The following is a 22,393-nucleotide window of genomic DNA, read 5'->3' on the forward strand; positions in this document are numbered from 1 at the left end:
ATATTTATGTGTGTATTTATATGCAATATTTATATGTATGTGTATGTATACGGTATGTATTAAGTACAATTATACTGTACACTGTAATTCCCTGATTTTTCTGTTTACTTTTGTGTTCCCATTTTACTTTTGTTCACTTATATTGTTATTTGATTAGTAAGTTTTAACGCACCACTAATTAGTGTGTGCCACTGTTGTAAAAGTGTGTGGCAATAAAAACTGAAACTGAAAACTGACCACTTATAGCAATCCGCCCCTGGTGGTGAGAATACGTTACCGCCCTCAGACTGTAATTACTAAAGCTGATCATTCTATTATTCTCCTAACCACTGTGACTCTTTCGAATAGGCCGCTTTTTGGCCTCTGTCATGCAAATCAACTGTCAAGCTGTGTTTGGTTCAGTTTGAGCAGGTATTGTAGCAGTTGTAATAAAGCTTGCGAAGCAATGTGTAACGTAACCTGGTAGTGACCATGCTCAAACTGGCCAATATGTATCAACATTGTAAGTGTCATCAATGAGTACTTTTACTTAGAAATAATGTTGTTTGAATGGTAACGGTAAAGTTTTTACTTAGCAAGTACCGTACCGAGGGAAGACGCGATAGTTAAGTACTGTAAGTAGTGTGTTGCCCGATCACCGCCGTGAGGTCGAGATGGCTGTGGCTGATATTTCGATTTGAGGCTACGAAACAATGTTTGCAGCTAAGCCCAGGAGGGCCTACAATTACACAGCTTATACGGAATATTAACTAGTATCTGATGTGCTTGTATTAGCGGAATTCTGAGCTTTCACTTAAATGTGTATACCGCTTTTGAATGTTATTTACCGATTTCGTTGTGGACAAAGCAATTGATTTGGATGTTTTTGTTTACCAGCCAGACAACTTGAAACCAACTAATACAATGGTATATTCTTGATGAAGAACAGAAAATCTTCATGCACTCAATGAAAAACGAATATTAGCAAGATGTCTTCATTAATTTGTTGTCATCACCCATTTAAGCTTTCCTTTAATTGGAAGTCTTCCATTGTTTTTTGTTTCATAGCAATAATATTTGCTAGAACTACTAATGGTCAGGCGGATGTTACTTTTGAAGTTGAAGAAGGACTTCCGGCGGGTACTATCATAGGGGTTTTAGGCAATCCACCATATGAAAACTCTTTTGATATATCTGAATGTACTAGCTATATTGCTTTTGAAAAATTGGATGGAACATTAAAAACAAAGGAAATACTTGACAGGGAGACAGTTGCTTCTTGTGAACTTATTGTGTTTTCAGTGTCTAATGACGTAATCCAAGTAAAAGTGGATATAATTGATATCAACGACAATCCGCCAATATTTCCAAATCCGTCGTCAGTTATGAATATTTCTGAATCTACTCCATTAACTCGCCTAAATATTGATTATGCGACGGATGCAGATAGCGTCGTGTATGGCATAAAGAGATATGAAATATTATCAGGAAATGAAGAAGGGACTTTTAACTTGTCCTCAAAATCTCTTCCAAGTGAAGACACACTTTTCTTGGACCTGGAACTTCTATCAGAATTAGACCGAGAACGAGTGGCACAGTACACACTGGTTATCGCTGCTTATGATGGCGGTAATCCGTCTCTTAGTGGCACAACTACACTTATCATCAATGTGGAGGATGTTAACGATAACGCACCAATGTTTTTATTGACAAGTTATTCAGCAACTGTGAATGAAACCGTTCCGGTCGGCACACGGATCCTAGCTGTCACAGCGACAGATCTTGATGAAGGTCCAAATGGACGGATTTTTTATGAGATCAATCGAAGGCAGAGCGATCCTAATGAAATCTTTCGAATTGATCCTTTAACAGGTGATTTGTACTTGAATAAGCCGCTTGATTATGAAGTCCAGCAAACTCATGAGATAATTGTTGTAGCTAAGGATAGCTCACCTGATCCACTGGAAAACACTGCCTTCGTAACTATTACAGTAACAAATATTAACGAGGGCGCACCGACAATCATGATCTTGTTTTTTAGCAATGATGGTAACCCCAAAATTTCAGAGGATGCTGAACCCGGTGATTATATTGGCCGTGTTTCTGTCAATGATCCGGATGAAGCTGAATTAACCAATGTTAGTGTGATTCTAACCGGTGGTAATGGTAATTTTGGCATTGAAACAAGTGACAACATAATCTATCTGGTCTGTATAAAGCGTGTTCTCGACCGTGAACAGACACCATACTACAATTTAACCATCTTTGCAAATGATTACGGTAGTCCACCGCTCAACGCCCATAAAAATTTCATTTTAGAGATATTAGATGTGAATGACAATCCCCCTGAATTTGACCAATCTGACTACTACCCTCAAATTCAAGAGGTGGCTGACCCAGGTACATTTGTCACCCAAGTCGGAGCAACTGATGCTGATGCAGGCGTCAATGCTCAGATCACCTATAGCATAGCCAGTGGCCCACAAGCATCGTGGTTCCATGTGAATCCTGTCTCTGGACTAATTACTACAAGTTCTCAAGTGGACCGAGAAATTTCCTCCGTCGTGGATCTTACGGTAGTTGCAAGTGATGGTGGAACGCCGTCATTGTCATCAAGTGCGATGGTTCATGTGACTATACGTGATGTGAATGATAATCAACCGCAGTTTACTCCATCGTCGTACAATGCCAGTGTTCATGAAGATATTGCTAATGGAACATGTTTGCTTCAGGTTAGTATCCATTAATAAGTTTTTATCATGTTTAACATAAAAAAAACTACTATAATATATATAATATATAATATGTTAGACTTGTATAGTGCTTAATACCAACAAGGCCTCTAAGCGCTTCACATAATCACTCATACAGTATGGAACACATACTCCCTGGGGAGAATTCCATAATGTTGCAGCGATAATCAGCGCATTTTGTGTTTTGAGCCTTCCAGGTACCCATGTGTACTCTGGTGGAGAGGGACAACCGTAGGTAAACTGCCTTGCCTAAGGACACAAGCGGAATACACAGCGAGGGATTAAACCTCCGAACTCTAGGTTGAGAAACAACCCTAACCGCTGCGCCAAACTTACAAAATGGCTGATGTTGGTCATGCTATTTTTGGGTGAATCTACTTTGTTATGATTTTATGAATGTATATTGTGTTTATAAATAATAATTAGATAATTATCCATGGAAATGATGGACATAAATTTGTGTACTGATATTTTTTAATTCACTTTTTATTGGTGTTGTGGAAACTTGTTATAAACACATAAAAATTCAATATATATTAATATACCATAGAATATTCTAATAACTGAATAAAATATAAAGAAGGTAAAGCAAAGATAAATATGTGGTGAAAATAATTTCTAAACTCAATGAAAAGTACAATTTTCTGTGCATTTTTGTGCACCAATGGAGTATGGTTATTAAAATATTTCTTTAAATGTTACTGACAGTAAATTGTGTGATTCTTAGATGCACACAGTGTCTTATTATATATAATAATAGGGGCATAACGTAACTTGTAAAGTTGCAGAATGTTCTTAATTAATTTTAGCAAGGCTGGAAAAAGTGCACGACCGTGCTACTGGCGCCCACCAAATGATCTCGGAGGCATTTTTGGAGGAAAAAATAAAATAAACCTTTAGTGCTGGAGACATTTTATTGAGACAATTTTCATGGTCAGAGACATAACATTTTTTTTCCAGGCCTGAATTTTAGATCACAAGTGAGACTTATAAAAATCTTGTACAGGTACTGTGTAGCAATTTTGAAAGAAACCAATATCATTAATGTAAATCTTTTGGTATAAAATTATAAAATTTAATGATTGTATTTAAAATAGACATTTTGGGTTTGGATAAAGTATGGATTAAGTGGTTAGGTTTCAAGCCACTGAATTAAATTTGAAATCCTTACAAGTAAGAATTACTTGAAAGATAAAAATACTGAACAGGTAATGAATTATATCTTACCTTATATTGTAAAAAACAAAGTATGGAAAATTAGGAGACAATAGATCATACTTTTTTAAAATTTTTACCTGGTTAATTAATTGAAGGCGACATCAAAGCAACCTTACATCCTACCAAGTTTTATTGCTTAACAACTGAAATAATAAAATTTGTATTTTTTATTGTGACCTGAAGATAATTGGAGGTAACATCAAAGGGAGCATCCTCCCAAATTGTACAGTATTGCTAAATTGGAAGAATAATGGTAGTTTTTTTTATTGTGGTCTGAAGGTAACTGCAGGCAACATCAAAGGAACTTACTTCTGTCCAAATTTTATTGCACAACTGCTTAAAGAATGATAGGCCTACAGATGCATTATTTGATTAGAATGTGTTAAGTATTCTTCAACCATTAAATCAAGTAAATCTTAATTTCATTGATACTCGTTCACACATTTAATTAGTTATTTTACAAAACATACCCACCTAAAGGTCCATTTACACAATAGTCAGTAACAAAAAGTGGGTTCATACTAGAATGCCAATTAACAAGTGAACACTACTCATATTTTTATTTTGTCTGGATCACATTTTGTGGTATGAATGTAATAAATGGAGGATAAGACTTTTTTTAAACCTTATTTTTTCTAGGTACCAGGAACAGGTGAAAAAAAAAAATGTTTTTGCCCAAAGCATGTAATGTAGACGAAGGAGAAGATACAAAGAAAAAATCTATTAAACAGTGTTGTACTGGGAGTAATAATGCTTTAAATTTATATAAGTGAGAAATACAGGCCCTTGATATTTTATTTTTGGATATTTCAATGTGACATGTGCACTAGCAGTGAACAATTTAAATTATTTTAAATTGGTAGGTGGTGAGTCTGCGAAACAATAAAAAGGTATGCCCTAGACAGATTATGATGAAGTGGTGTTGCTCAGAAATAGTAGGTCTACTGTAATAATGATGAAAGTAACTTGTCATATGTACAGACAGTAAACTGTAAAATTGGTCCAATTTAAATGTTACTAGGTTCATTTTGAGTTATTTAGACTAATAGACGTTTATTTATTCAGCACGTCAGAATAGAAATAGTCATTTTTTTTTCAATGATGTAAATAGAATAACTCTAGATCTACTGTACAGAAACTAAGCCTTTGTGGAAAGTTGTAGAGTGTTTACCAAGAAGTTGAGGCAATGACAGATGAACGCAGGCGGTGTAATACGAAAGATACTTAGATTTTTTCCGACCTTCTAAGATGTAGTAGGCTTATGTGACATCTTTTATGGCATTGATGTGACCTCAACAGAAAGCCATTTATATTATTCCCATCATTTTGCCATCTTGCTCTTGTTAAGTTATGAGTAATAGGTTACAACTGTAATTTGCATGCCAGCTGAGCTGAAAATGTAGTTGTGACTATTGTGGGCAGGTATTGTTCCAGACCTACTGTAAACATTGACAAATACAAAATCCTTTAATAGAATTGTATTTGGTATATTATGGCATGAACAAGCGAAGCTCAAGCATTGTTGTAGCCTCCAAAGCAGCTTTCACCAGTATACCTGATCATCACCCTGAGAAACTATTAAGTTTCATTTTTAATTGAGTTCTCACATGCTTTAACCCTCAAACCATGCTCAGACCTAAAGAAAATTTAAGTATGGGTGGATAATTCCTTTCAGATTAGATAAAAAAAAGAACCAATGTCTAGCAACATACAGCTTAATATTAACTACTGTTTGTGAAATATTTGTATAAGATTGAGGAATTAAGAATAACACTAAAATTATTTCAGTTTTGAAAACGAATGAATTCAGATTGGAGTTTTGTCTATATACCACAGGTGGGGAAAGTGCAGCTCGCGAGCCACATGTGGCTGGCCCGACAATGTTTTTTTTTTTGCGGCCCGTGTTAAGAATACATTTGTTGTGTGGATTTGACGACAAGCTTTAAGCGATTTGGCGTTGTGTTGACTACGGCAACGTGAGTTTTATAAATACGCGCTCGCTGGGGCGCCTGCATAATTGATCACGCGATACGAGGGAGCGCATCGTCCTGTAAATCGAAACAGCTTTGATGTTGAGACGGGAAGTGCATAGTACGACGTTCGATGGTTAACTGAATTCCCCATCGCATCTCCCCGCGTCGTCCATTTCAAAAGCTCGCTAATAATAATTTGGTAATAATGTAGTAATGTGAATTTACTGTATACTGTAGGCCTACATAACAGTGCAATTCTTAGTCTATTCCACTGATTTCCAGTAGCCCCTATGTGTGCTTCAGCCTTTTTTTTTATTGGCCTTCGGGTACAGCATATCTGGTACCTACTGTATATAAGATCATTAAATCTAGTGGGGGGTTTACTGGGGTTACGGAAGTTGGCTAGAAACTGATGTTTGCAGGAACTTTGTGATATGGATGCGCTTGTCTACGTATTGCAGATATTCACAAGGCAGATTATTAATTGAGCATCGATTCAATGTCTGCAAACTTGTGTTAAATTATTTAGCTTTAATAAATGTTGATGGTGATGGAGATAATTGTTGTCACTGATAATTAAATGAGGTGGTATCTAACATTGTGGTTAAGAATTCGTTAGTGTGGTTATTTTCTTTGTTAATGATTTAGCTGCCTTTAGAATTTTGTATTGTACTACAGTACAGTAGAACACCTATTTATTCAGAACTAAAAAAGTGTCCCCTTACTAGGAGTGCCCCCCCAGAATAGGAGTTGACTGTAGTGTTGAAGATATTTTCCCCCTTGATTTGCGACCAAAAAAGTGTCACCTTAATTAGTGTGTGCCCTGAATAGGGTTGTCCCAAAGGAGGGTTTCTAAATTCTATATGCAACAATACTGTTAGTAGAAAATAATAATTTGTGAACTACAACATGCAAGTATAATGTGATCCTACACTGTAGGAGTATGGAACAGTGTAGACTCGAACAGCTTTGGTAAAGTAGTTCAGTACATCAGATTCTTTTCACATGTGTCACACAAAGTATTGCAACAAATATATCATTACTGTCTGGTCACATAGATATCTGATGGGTCTGACAGATAAAGTAGTGCGTCTGAAATATTGTTCATTCTTTGCAGTAGGCAATGGATTTGTACAGTATCATAAAATGCATGACTGAACCAAGGACCTTGGAGTGCAAAGGTGGGAGCTCCATTAACGAAAATTATTTTGTATTTATTATGACATTCATTTTTTATGGATCTTAAATTTGATAAAAATTTATTCAAAAGGAATAATATTAATTGTCAAATTCAATAATTTTAAATTAATTTCTTTGTTAAAATTTGCATAAAACTTTTATAGTATTTTCATAAATGCTTTAGAATTGCATTGTTCAAATGTGGTACTGCAAGGATGTCACACCATTGAAACACTTTGTGTGAAAAATCAATGCATAATTCATGTTAATGCCTGATGTGTGTGATTAATGTGCAAATATCGTTGATCCCATTTTCCCAGTCGTACTGTAGACCTTTTTAGGATCAGCGTGTGGATCACGATCATTTTTGTGTGAGCAGGTTCACGTTTACTGCATGTAATGTGTTAGAACCTGTGATTTATCTCCTTGACGTGCACATATTCTCGTATGCATTATATTACTATCAACATTCATTATACATTGTACAATTTATACAAATCTCACCTGTCACAAATGCTCACTAACTCACCTATGAGCGCATGCTAAATGGGGCTTCTGCTCTCTTCAGTTCCCATAGATTTAGCTTATAAATGAAGGAAAGTAACTTAGAGCTATCACACTGTCATATATAAGTACATTCCAGATATGAATTATTGTTATAGACTCGTAATTTTGTCCGTGATTATGATTTAAAATGTAAAGTCTGTAGAATAGGATGCTGTGGAAAGACTCTTATCGCTTGATAGATGGAAAACTTAAGTTATGCCCATATATAGTCATGATGTGCCTATATATGGTCATGATGTGATGTCATCGTGACCATATTTAGGCATATCACATGTCAAGTCGCATCTCAGTATTATAATTGGCAATTGATGCCTTCATTTGTTTCCTAAACCTTATGTCAAAATATTTTATATCTTGCAGCTCTGATTTATAAATAATGAAAACTAAATTGTCATCCTTTAAGGCCCTTAAGGTAATCAAAGTTACCTGTAATAATAACCCGTAATGAATTTAATAATAAATAAATCAAGTGAAATTGAATAGATTTAAAATAAATATAGATACGATGCACTACTGTACAGATATAGTAAATTATAAAAACCATAGGTTATTTAATTTATTGATAGGAATAATTATTATTAGACCTAATTATTTATAAATTTACTTAATAAATTTAAATGAATAAGAAATCTGTCACTGTGGATTTACCTCTCCAATATTGTCAACTTTCTAAATAATTACAAATGTGTATTCACAGCAGTTGCTACTGTGTTTTTAAATTTTTTTTAATAAAGTTATTTTTAATTTAGGGGTATTAATCTTTTTATATTTTTGATATAAAAAAATGTAATACTTTTACTAATGAAAAAAATAAAATCATGTTTTAGATATACAAATAGTATAGCAGCAGTTGTTTCCTTCTCTAAACAGATCTGGTCTTAGTCTCAACACTCACCGTAACAACACAAACCGTCTGCATAATTCTTTTATCCATGATAGTATTCATATTTTTAATTCTTATGTTCATAGAAAATGACGATATAGTGTTTTCGAATATGATGTTTTAAAATGATAATGATAATAACGACATGAAATTTTTAGACTTTCTTCCGGATTTTAACGTTTTTCGTCGGCGTTTGCCAACTGAAGATGCTTTTCTTTTGTTATTAATAATGAAAGATAATAAAGTTCATCCGTATTTCATATTTCGTGTACTGACTGTACTGTATGTGCAGATGGGTGTGTGATAGACATATGAAAAGTGACCTTGTATATTTGTTGTGTCTGGTGATCATATTCAACACATGAACTTTCCTTCCTGTAGCTAATATAAAGTGTAAAGTCCATATAATTATGTATGATATCAGATATTTATTATAAGTTTTGATTATTTATGATCTAACTGTTGATTAAAAACAGAGCAATTCACACTATAAAAATAATATTATGTGATATATTTTTCAGGTACATCTGGCAATGTATTAGATTTTGTGTTGGCTTTTATTGATAGTTCAAAAAATGTTGTGGTTCCTTTTCAATTTTATCATCATTAGTACTAGTCCTACTACTGTACGTAGATTTTATAAAACAACTTAAATTGATATTTGCATGACTGTACACGGACTCTGGTAAAATCAGGAAAATCTTAAAACTATTTAATTTTAAAGCTTTGAATACTTTTTATTTGACAAATTTAAATCATGGAGAAAATTTTATTGCAGTTATTTTTGCTAGTTTAAAGACTTACTTAAAAAATCCTTACTGGCTGCAATTTGCAGATAAAAATAGTGACTGTATTTGCTGAATTATGGGTTCCATTGTGCAGCTTTCATATTTATTTGAATTCCAGTGCAACTCCGCCTGTGTTCTTCCAGTGAGAGTACTGAAATGCAAGTTGCAATGCACCACTGTTGTTGCTACAGTATGTGCAGTGTGTTCAATTTCTACAGTAAAGAACGCAGCACACTTTTCAGTGAAGTCACTCATGTACTGCCCACTTTATCACCAAAAAACCCCCTTAGAAAAATAACTGGACTTTTGTAGGTTATCCTTGTTGACTTTCACACTGAAGATGTCAAAATCTAAATCAAATTTTAAAGAGAATTCTCCATCTACATTCATTTTTCTTTTGCAATATTTGGTCTTGAGGAGGATAAAGTTTCTCCATTTGACCCTAAAAAAATAGGAACAAGAAAGAAAAAAAAAAAACACTCAGAAATGAATTTTTTTTTAACACAGTTATTCACACTTTCAATATTAGGCATTCAAAATCTCATGTTTTGTGATTGTGATACATGACAATAAAGTTGCCTTTATCTAAATGTTTTCAAAGCAGCTCAGTGAAATTTATACAATACTCAACTGTGGTAAAGTATTCACTGAGTGCAAATTACAGTTTGTGTCCTATGACAGAGAGTAAATCTTTCATATTATGTATAATATTTTGTATATTTCTTTGAATATTGTGGTCGATGGCCATTCACAAAATTTTGTATTGTTCAAGGACAAATAATTTTTTTTGTTAATATTGTGCTTGTTTAACCTGTAACTTTTATTTGAACCTAAATCAAAAGTTGCGCAAACAGTCACGTTGCTACCATTGTCTGCTGCAACGCCAAGCCCCACACTAATGACCCTTTACTAACGCTGCTTTTTAAAGTCGCAAGTACTACATACTACATCAGTACGCCTAAGCTCTACACTTCGGTCTAAATTAGCAAGATAGCCTTACTATTGTTTAATAACTCATCATATCGTAGCCAATCATGGACAAAGATCTGAGGATATTAATTTTTTAAATACAGTAACCATAGAAAGAAGAATATGTCCAGAACAAGTTATGAGGAGCTTCTGAGAAAATGCCCTTTAATAAAAAAAAAAAAACTGTCTAATATTTTTTTGAATGTTTAACATTTGACTGTGCGATTTCAAGTACAGGCATAGTGTCAATTGTGTTTACAGATCTGGGAGCATTCTCCATCAGTGGGGTCAAGCCGGTCTCATTAAACATTCGGTATTTATGATTTATCAAAATAGACGGTGACATTAAATGTGGGGTGTATGTGCAAGATGGCATCGTAAACTGCAAACAGCTCTCTGTCTGTTCACACCTTGCTCTAAAAACTCAAAATATGAAACATGAACCTTTTACTGCAGTAGGGCAAATTTGTACTCATTCTATTACAATTCAAATTACAATTCTATCTTTTATCAATTCCATTTTTTTTTCTGTTTAAAATTGATGTACAGTAAAAGGTTTTAAAAACTTGTGGATTAATGTATTTCAAAACTTTGAATTAGCAAGTCTCCTACTTCTTAAAGGCAGGGTCCGGAGTTAAAATTAGTTTTGATATGTTGTTCAACAGATATTTCTAGGACACGAAAAGGGGTGTTTAACGAAAAACTTGGGAACTGTTATTGAGATACAAATTTTTGAATGTTTCAAACCAGGGGAGTTAGGTTGAAAAAGGTGGCTACGCCCCTCTTTTTCGTCAAACACACTTTTGTGTCTAAACATGCTTAATATTCTCACAATGATCTAAAGAGTGTCCCAAATTAGAAATAACATTGTGCTGCATCATAAGATGCTTTCTTAATTGGACTACTAGTAAAGTTCAATATTTGAATGGTACTGTAGGCCTAAATGGATGTTTTCCATTTGAACATAAGATAATTACAGTAGTTAAATAACAACATTATGAAATGTGATAGATTATCTACATCTAGGTTAAAGTGATTTTGTAAATATATACCAGGTTAAAGTGACTTAGGATTTTATGGTAGGCCTCGTCAAATAAATTCTTGATTGATATTTGGTGTATAAATTAAATCAAATTTTAAAATTTCTCACAAAGCCAATAAATTTAACTGAACTTTGGAAAACAAACCTAAACATTGAGAGATTGTCAAGTGCAACATATCGAAAATGTCTGGCATGGGAGATGATAAATATGATAAATTATGAATAAAATGAATGTAAGGACATTAGATCTTGACTAGTACGGGGCTAGAATATTATGAAACAAACTTAAAAAAATGTGATACAGTACAAGCCAAACTTTATTAGTTAATCTTCAGGAAGATAAACTACTGTAATACATTCCTAAATATGAACTAATAAAGTTTGAAATGTTGAATCACAATGGATTGTATCACTTATATCGGAGTTTGTTTCATCTTATGTAAAAACTTAACGATGAAACCCATGGTTTATTGGACTAGAAGTTTAATAGTTTTTTATATGGTAGAACTAGATCAATTTTGTTTTAATAGCAATATAGTTACACACTAAGGTATATATGATACTAATCGTTAGCATTTCACAGTGCAATCTGTCCATCATAAGCAAATGTGTGAGTGTCGAGCAGAAAACAAATATCAATTACTGATACCCAATTGAATTTATCAATGTGGAATGCACTTGCGTGTGAACCAGGAGGAGCAGTGGGTTTGGACAAGACAAAAGCTATTGAAGCCCTGGCAGCGATGTGTTACAAGTGGTGTTATTGTAGATATTGATAGCCTAGTATCTTCATCACACCTCATTTACTTGTTCACACAGTCGAAAATCATGGATATCATTGTATTGTTGATGTGAATTGTTTGTATGATATTCAACAGAGATATTAACAGCTGTAAGTGAAATCATTAGGTCTATCTATGTGTATTGGTATCAAATTAATTCATTTACATTTAGTAAATGACATCAGCATGGATACTGTATAGAATATGGGTTTATACTCACTGAACAATCTATCTGTACACATTGTTGAGTTTTCAGAATGTGTAGTCAGTGTTCATAATTACATACCATTTAATTTAATGTTCACTTACACATTAGAAAAAAGAATTGCTGTGAATGTAATTATAAAACTATTTATTTATTCTTAAAATTTTGGCAAAATAATTTGAAATTATACTAAGCCTAAGGCCTAGGAATTATATTAATATATATATAATTATATATATATAGCTGTCTCTTATACACATCTAATCTAAATCAAATTTTAAAGAGAATTCTCCATCGCTCAGATAAATTTGAGATTGAACCTTAGCTATGAAACTAGCAAGCTTGTAACAAGGCAGTTTAAAAGCGCTCGTAATACCATGCCATCAGTGCTCAAACTACATATAGTAGTGGGCCAGCTAAATATATATATTTTTTGTGTAAATATATTAGTTTATATTAGATTTTGTTGGAAGTACTACGATATGTACAGTATGTTTAGAGCTTGACAATGTTATATATTGATAGATTATATTACTATTACTATTTATCAACTGCAAACTACCACTGTGGTCAACTATGTTGGATGATACCTGTGCAATACAAATGATTTTGGTTAAAATTCCATAGTACAGTGCAGTATTTGTAAATGTACAGAAGGCCGTAAAGTATAAATACTGAATTGATCCTTTAATAATTTGGAGTGAAAAGGACCCATAGTGTGATAGTATGGTACAGTACAATGTCCTATAGTGAAGTACTGTACAGTGTAAAAATATCCTGATTAAAGTAATTGTATTATAGTTGCCTGATTGTACTTTAAGGTAGACATGTCTATCCCTGATCCATAATCAATTATTGTATATTCAATACGTCACAGACTCCAGTCATCAACTGGTCACTGTAAGGTTGTATTTAAAATGTGTTCATAGGCAAACAGAATAAAACTTGTATGAAAGATACGGTGTTGTACACACAAAAACTGGATCAATATTTGACCATTTCCAGAGTATAGTATTGATTGTAGTATAATACCTAGTCATGGACACAATGAGATGTTGGCGACTTTTAAGGCCCTCTTCAAGGGGAACACAATACCCAAACCAAGTACAAGCTGTATAGGGATACACTTTACTTATTCCAAATTGACAAAGTGTGGGTATTCAACTTTGCCTTACTACTAAAGTTAAGGTTAAAGTTTTTTATATCAAACTTTGGTGATACTGTAGTATTATAAGAGTGCCTTTCTTTTTCTGCTCTGGTACATACTCCACCAATTTAAACTGAAACCAAATTGTATGTTAGTTGATTTCTTTTAATTTATTACATCAATTAGAATAGATCTAAACTTCATCCTGGTTATTTTTGTGGCATTTATCAATTATTTTTGGTGAGATTCTGGAATGAAAAATAAAAACATTAGGTAACCTTGAAAAATTATACTTTTTTAGATAAAAAGAAAAATAAAATTGTGCCGTATGCATGGTTGCTTTCATATTGAAAATTTATATTTTTATCTTGGTTTTGTTGCACCTGTCACATAGGCATTTGCAGAAATCCATCATATTTCTCATAAAATGTACTCTCTTTGTTGTTGAATAAAAGCCAGGATGATCGACTACCTGTCACTCACTTTCCATTATAGAGAATCCGATTTTAAAAGCAAGATATCTGCGGCGGGCCAATAATTATTATTTTTTTGTTACAGTTGTTTTTTTTTTTTCCATACATAAAGTGTACAAGGACACAAGCAAACCATGGTTCATAACTTTATAAATCAGAATTGCCCTCTCCAACAGCAATTCATTATTGGATGGCAGTGTACCAGGTGAAAGTACAGTACAGTAGGCCCTATGAGGTTACAAAAAGTAATATAATATAAATTGCTGAATATGTTAACAGAAGATAACCTGGTGTAAATGGTCTAAATAATGTTGAAGAATCTCGCTTGAGATCGCTGTCCACTATCATGTTTTCTTTGACAAAAAACTGTTGTATGACCATATATTATCATGATGTGTCTATATATGGTCATGATGTGATGACATCATGACCATACTTAGGCATTTTACTTGTTTGTGACATAAAATTTGATAGTCTGGACTGGACTTAAGAAGTACTTTTGAGGATCTTGTCATTTCATGGGCTTTAGTGGAGCTTTTGTGCATTACCATGGCTTCTTGGCTTGCAGTATTCTTCAATAAAGTCAAAATGACCCAAGATTTGAATGGGTCAATTTACCTTTGAGGAGGTAGATCTGAATCCTGAGGCTAATGACCTTTCTACTTTTTATACACTAATTGACAGGCATGAACAATAATGACTATCAGTGGTCCCAAGCTGCAAGTTAAAATTAGGCCAAAATAGACTGGAATTTTTAGTTCAATCAATTTTATTGTTTGAGCAATAATTTCCTATTTTAAGTGCTTGTTTTTTAAAGTGGTAGGTGAGGTATAAAATGCACACCTTAATTCGTTAAGGTGAGTGATTATTTGGGGAGGCCGGAAGTTTTAAGTTTCTATGGAATAGTTAGTGTACTGTATTTGCTTAATACTAGCCTACTGCAGTCATCAAAGTTGTGGTGGTGTTCAGTGCAAACCAAGAAATATATCTTCCAGAAATCATGGACACTGTGTAGATTGAAGGTGTGTGATTTTCAAACCCAAGATGCTCTATTTTGTTATACCATTATAGAAGTTCAGATGTGCATGGTGCGTCAGAGTGCAGCCGCTCACCTTAAATCACAACCTCTGAAAATTATCTTCCTCAGTATATAGAGATCTGTGCTTTGTGTATGGATAATTACATATTCAAATGTCTCATACAAATAATTATTTACAATAATAACATCTCATCGGTACTCTGGTACATTTTAAAAATCAACAAGGTATACTGTATTAGAACTATAAGACAGAACAATTGCATAAAAGTATGCATTGTATTACTGTATTACTAATAAGTATTACCGAGTAATACTCGGTAAAATGGCAGCTTTTGACTTTTACTCCATGCTTTTTGTAAATAAATATTATCAATATTTCGAAGTCGGCTAATTAGCAGCTATTGGCGCGCACCTTGGGGGATTAGTGGCAAGGATATCTTACAACAATACTTTTGAATTTTAAGAGCTAGTAGAAAAGCTATTTTGTTTGATGTGAGATGAGCCTATTCATTTTAATCTGACTGTGCTTACTAGTCTTAAAGAGTTTAGACAACTCCAAGGCTCCCAGATTCCTAGGCCCTGAATTGGCAAACCTAGCCTTGCGACTAGCGTGTGACTTGTTGCTCTGTTTTGCTTAGCTTCAATATAAATGTGATTAGTTCCACACTTTTTAATTGAAGTCTGATTAATTGTAGGCAATGGAAACACACAACAAAAGAAATAGGTTTCTCGGTAATTAAATGTATTTTTATCGAGATTTAATGATGTTTAAACCATAGCACACTTCAGTTGTTTAAACAACTTTTCATGGTGACAGTACTGTCCTTATTTTGTCGACTGTGGCGAGAAATAGGCCTGTGGTACCGTACTCTATCCCTGGTACAGTAATTGTCAAATGCTCTTAGTTGCTGTCAACCCTATTATTTACTGTAGGCCTACTGTGGTGTTTGATTGATATAGTAAAATATTTATTAATAAACTGTATTAAACCATAGAGAGCTTGTACTTTTAAAGTTTTTAAGAGGCTTTTAATCATTCTCATCTCATATAAACTGCCTGCCAAAAGTATAAGAAAAAATCAATCTACTTTTTTTTTTCAAAAAGCTCATTTGAAAGTTAACTTCCAATCAGAAACAGATCAGATTTACAGATGTTTTCCTACATAAATATTTAAATAGATAACCAGTCAACTTAACTGTATATATGTAAATTAAATCAACAAAATATGTATTAATTAAATTTCTGTTAATTAACTTGGAAAATTTGTTCTTCGTGCAGATTTTTAATTGTAAAAAAATAATAACTTAATTAAATATACAAATTGAATTTAATTGTTTATCTTATTCACAGACAGTAGTATATCTGCAGCATGCTTTCTGAGAGCACTATATCAAATAGAACATGAACCAGGCTTAAATTAAATAGAACACTAGGCACACTTAAACTAATAGTAAGTTTATTTGTGGAATAAGTGTACTAGAACGATTACAAGATTGCAGTTTGACAAAATAATTAAGAGTTGTTATCAAACAAATATTAAATCGCAGGTTCTTAAACTCTGGTTTTCTTTTCTTTGAAATTAAACTCTTTTCTTAGAAATAAATATAAAAACAAAATTTTGTTTTTTTTATTTAGCAAATAGTTTTGCCAAAATCATCCAGATGGAGGATAAAATAAAAAATAAAATTTTATTGGTGAATGTGAAATAGGACATGGTTAAATGCTTCAAATTTATATAATTAGGAAGAAGTATACATATCTTTGGGGATTTCAAGGCTGCGGAGGGCATAATAAAAATAAAGAAAAACTTTTTTTTCTGAAATTACGCTTTTTTGTGGTGTCGGCGGGGTGTGCGCTAATTGGCCAAAAATAAAATTATATTTTATTTGAAATCAATATTTGCAGTCGGCCGGTTTGCTAAACAAGGTATAATAAATCTTGTCTAAACAGGCTGATAAAATTATCAAAATTATTATTTTTTTTTATAAAAGAAGTAAAATTACTTTTTGTAAAGTGTTTTGCCATTATGTTTCTACCTTTTCTTGGGCTTTGACAACAATTTGTAAGACTCCCATTATTTGTACTTTTTATGGAAATAAATGATTATTTAAAAAAATAGCAAATAGTAAATTCTTCCACAAGGCTCCAAAATTTGATGAGGGTGGGAATACGAAAATAGCAGTTAATTTAATTTGGCCTTATTATAAACGTATTATAAACCTGTTGGTTATTCACGGTTCACTACAGTAGTGAATCACATGAGGCATTCTTCTTTTGTTGTCATATATTCAATCCCCACTGTTTTTGTTTGAGGTGATTATCTTCACAAAAGAAAACAATTAAAATCTTATCATCATTAATAATCTAGTTCACAGTATTGATTTTTTGGTTAGTAATTACATCAACTCTGAACCAAATTTTCAAAAAGCAATATAGCTGACTGCTAATAGTGGGAAATAATTTTAGGAAGTACATGTTTTTTTTATTTTTTATTTTATTCTCTTGTTTTCGAGTCTTATGGAGTGTTGTTATCTTTTAGTTGTGTATCATGCAATGTTTATTTTAAATTTTTGTGCTTCTTTTTTTTTATTATTATAAACTGCATTATAGAGTGGTCTTTTGCTTGTCAACATAAAAGCAAATCCCTCACCGTAAAATAATTTCAAATCCTGAACATGAAAATAACAATATTTTACGTGGTCTTTAGTGGAGTATAAACTATAGATGATTGAAGGGTCTTGGTTTGAATCTGAAATGGAATAACGTATATTTTTCACAAAACCTAATAATTATTAATATATACAGTAGTAAATTATATGAAAGCTTTGTCTTTGTTAATAATGGTTAATTAAAAAGGTACTGTACCATATCGTAGGATAGTTTATTAGGCCTATCTGTTATAATTCCACGAACTAACGAGTTAGTAGGTGTGGATGGATACCCGGCTCCCATCACCCGAATATATACATTACAGTTGGTCTGAATTCACATGGGAATGGATTCATGACAATAACAGAACAGTTAAACATAGCAAATTAAGGTAAAAATAGCGCAAGGTTTGACTAAAGCAGCTATTCCCGGTCATGTGTATATACAGCCACAGGAACTCCTAACCCTTTTGTAGCATCACCTGCAGATTTGTTTAATGTGTAAAAATAAGCAAAACGCATGTTTTCAATATTGTAGAAAATGTGCCATTCATCATTCAAATGAAAGCATCGTGAATATAATCATTAGGTGATAAAGTTTAGATTTGATTAGTCATTTAGATGTAATGTAATGTAGTTGTATTTATATAACACCGTATACCAAAGTTTGCTTTTGGTTTTGATTTAATTAGAATTTTTTGGTGTGAAAAATCATCAGTCTGAATGTCACTCTAATACTGGTGAAGTTTTTACCTGAACTTGCAGTGTTTGATGTGATTTAATTATTATCAGTAAGATGATTTCCTGTATGGTATAAAAAAACGTTGACCCTATTAGTGGTTCATCTTCTTCACTAATTAATTGGAAGTGAGGCACTTAATCTGCTCTATACAATTTCCCTACCACATTTTATAAGAAAGTAAGCTTTTGAAGTGTCAGTAACTTTAGTGTCCATGTTGTGAGCCAACTATAATTCTTGTTTCTACTTTGATATTTCAGTTGTTGTAACTTTGAATTAACACCTAGGCAAATACAAGCTCTTACTCAGCTTAGTGAGAGTGCTATCAATTTTTGTTTCATGTAAAATTAGTTTTATATTTAAGATTGAGTGGTTCATTCTTATTGTACAGTAAGGCAGTGGCATATAGAAATGAGAATGAATTAATAGTAAATTAATGCAAGTAAATGGAAAACTAAGTTTATTTTACATATTAATTGGCAAGCATTAATTTGTCAAGGAAAGTCCATTATCTGATTAGAATTCTTTGTTTAAAAAAAATTTTTACAACACTTATACTGGTCCGATTTTGTGAATTATCTTTCATATTACTAGAGAATATAATACTCAGCATGCCTCTATTTGAAATCCTGGGTATGCGTTTATAAGGTGTGCAAGTTTTTCTCTGTGTCATTCTAATTTCCATGACGCTTGAAGATGTTTCAAGGGGAGTTGATAGGATAAGGTGTACCATTAGCAAAAGTGTCCTGCTCGTTAAAATGTACTACAGAGACAATTTTTACGATAAGCAGAATGACGTGTGGAATAACAATTTGGTTTGATTTATAATTGCCTTTGAAGAAAAAAAATAATGCATCTGTCTTGCAAGAAGTAGTAACATCATTATTTACAATTATGGAAGGCTTTTATCAAACAAAATCTGTTCTTCTGCAAGACAGCGAAAGCAATAATTATAAAGTTTAGCAACCTGCTTAAAAATGTTTTGCTTAATGTACAGTGGATGAGGACATGTGAAACTTAAACTCTTCAACTCAGTCCAGATTTCAAATTTTCTTTGACAAAAAACTGTTTTATGCCCATATTTAGTCATGATGTTCCCATATATGGTCATGGTATGATGTCATCATGACCATATTGAGGCATGTCACATTTTTTTTTTCAAATACAATTGGTTGGTGTGGACAGGGATTATGTGTTCTACTATATCTGACTGTTTTCTACAGCTTTGCTCAATTTTTGCCGCGTTACATTGTTTCATGTTTCAGAATAACTCCTTTTTCATCAACCTAGCTAAGTGTGTCTGAATATTTTCAGTAACAGGATATTTTATGGAGCTTTTAGTGACTTACTGTATGTATAATAAATCAAATGAACTGGACCAATAATAAGCAGGCTTTTAAGAAACTCCAACGTGTCCCTGTTTTTAATTTAGTAACTAGCAGTATTTCCCATTAATTAATCTAAAATTAATTGTTAATTTTTCTCTTTTTTTCCACTTTCTCATGAAGTAGATAATCTCAAGCATTCACTTTAAAACGTAGAATTAATTATTTGAATGTATTGCTTGGTCTGATTTACGATAATGTCGGTTAATGTAATAATCTTGCAGTAACCTTGGAGTTGTGCGAGAATTAGGTTGTGAGATGCAGCTGCTCATGTAATCCATTTCAACTCTCGTAATAAAATTATTATACATTATGAATTAATGCAATATCCTACATCAGTAGTTAGATGTTGTCAGTATAAAATGATAATAGAAAATCATTTTTGTTTGTGGTATAAAATGAATCAAAATTGTATTATTTAAGTATAATTAATTATACTAAATTTTATGTTATGAAATAAAGATAGTAATAAAAATTTATTACATGCAACAAAAATTATTCTTGTAGTTACATTTTTACAAAAATGAGTTTTTTTAAATAGTGTAAATATAAGTTATATTAATATTTCTTTTTGAAAACCACATGAAATTATTTGAACATTCAGTATGAATATTGAAGAAATGTTAAACAAATGGTAAAATGGTAAAATGGTTTTTAATTTAATTTTATGCTATACAAATAATGTTTTAAAAAAATCGCTAAAGTAGGCCTTTAAGATGATATTTGCAATTTATTAAAAAAGTAAAACTAGTAATTGCATGAAATTTATTGGCTATTCAATAAAAAACAATATTTAAACCATCTTTCCACCTAACTTGATCTCTTTTACAGTTTGTTTTGCTATGCCTGCTATTTTTGTGTTAAAATTATATTGTTTAAAACTGAATATAGTGAGATATGTTTTTGTTTTTGAAGATGTACTGTCTGTTCAATTTCATATTTCAGTAACCATATGTGTTTACATTTTATAGTTTAATTTAAAATTGAATGCAATTAACATACAGTTAAATACCTCTCCTGTATTCTTTTGCAAAAACTTTTAAATTTGCTAGTAATCAATTTAAGTTTTTTTTTAAATTTCTGTAAATTGGCAGAAACTAATTTGTTTTCATCTGTTTCTCGACATTATCAAAAGTTATCCTTTTTAAATTAGTATTCATGCTTTTTATTGAATTTTTAAGGTTTTTTTTTTCTCATTTTTTAGCTGGCAGACAGTACAAAAACTTGAGATATGGTTGATTAATTTTTGTGGCTTTTGGGGTCTTTAAACTAGACTTGATGTTTTAAACTAGACTATCTATTTATAGAATGAGGACCAGCTTCTTTGGTCAAATTGTTGGCAATATAACTTGCTGGCAATGTTCTGGCATGAGTCCTAACCTACTTTAAACCAAGGTTCATAGTAAATATATATTTAAAAAAAAATCTACAGTAACTTTAGATAGAGACATGAACAGTCCACAGTATAGTTTTTGCCTATCCATTTCATCTCCAGTTTTCAGATTTTGTTGTAACATACTAGGCTATAAATTATTATTTTTGTACGTATGACATAGCAACATATTATTGCTCAAATTATATTCAAACATTTTAAAAGATTATCAAAAATGTGTATTATAAATCCTTATTTTTCTGTTTTTTTTTTTACAATAAGGATTAAATAGCTCCTATAAGCATCCACTCGATCTGATCTGCCAGTTACTCTCTTAGAAATTATAAATGTTCGGTGTTGGAGCCAGACCCATTCTGTGTATTGAGTGCTCGTACCTAAACCCATGGAAATATAGAATACAATGTTTTTTGCTTGTGATAATACTTTATAAGAAGGAGTTGATTAATTAATTACAATTAATTAAAGCCAATAACTTGGAGGGAGTTTAAATTATTATTTTTGTGTATTCTCATGTTCTTTTTTAAATCTAATTTATTAATGATATGTTTCTTTTCTTTTTTTTTTCTTTGCATGTTTCTTGATCATCTCTTGATTAATCTTGTACCAATCAGGTAAGTCAAAGTTCAATACTAATAATGTTTATTCATACAAATTGTTTATTCAGATTCAAATTGAATTATAAACAATCAAAAGTTCTGTTAAGATTATCAAATTTTATTTGACAAAAACAATGTTGTATGCCCATATATAGTCATGATGTGCCCATATATAGTCATGATGTGCCTATATATGGTCATGATGTGATGTCATGACCATATTTAGGTATATCACAGTTTTGTCAGAAAAAAAATGATGTTCTGGATAGGGACTTGCATTGTATTTTGTTTTTAAAACTTAATTATTCGGAATTTTGTTCAAAGCCAAAAATATAAAATTAATTAGACTATTAAAATGTAAAATTTTCTGTATTTTGATGGTCTTAACCCTTATTATTTTTCAAAAATCCATTTTATTTGTAATAACAAACGCTTTCTTCATAGTAATAGAAATTGTATGCAAAGCAAGTTGACTTTTGATAATCAAAGCAATTTGAATCTGATTTTGTCTGCTAAATTTTTGTCGAAAATAGAAATTTTCCTCATCGCTCTCCCTTGAATTATTTATAATGATAATCTAATAATTTTATGGGGCCTTGTACAGAATAATGTTCATGACATATAGCCTTCCAAAG

The 22,393-nt window shown here is 32.0% G+C and overlaps 1 protein-coding gene across 1 annotated transcript; it reads left to right on the top strand.

Annotated features, from left to right (window-relative positions):
- Positions 1–386: 386 nt before the first annotated feature.
- On the top strand, positions 387–21,906 carry LOC117119235 (protein dachsous-like). The gene is made up of 2 exons (XM_033264045.1): positions 387–2,711; positions 21,774–21,906. Exons 1-2 carry the CDS (start codon positions 969–971, stop codon positions 21,882–21,884), a joined length of 1,854 nt encoding a protein of 617 aa, XP_033119936.1. The 5' UTR covers positions 387–968; the 3' UTR covers positions 21,885–21,906.
- The last annotated feature ends 487 nt before the right edge of the window (positions 21,907–22,393 follow it).

Source organism: Anneissia japonica, unplaced genomic scaffold (genome assembly GCF_011630105.1).
Source record: "Anneissia japonica isolate Jap-2015-1 unplaced genomic scaffold, ASM1163010v1 scaffold2692_len624387_cov171, whole genome shotgun sequence".
NCBI lineage: Eukaryota > Metazoa > Echinodermata > Crinoidea > Comatulida > Comatulidae > Anneissia > Anneissia japonica.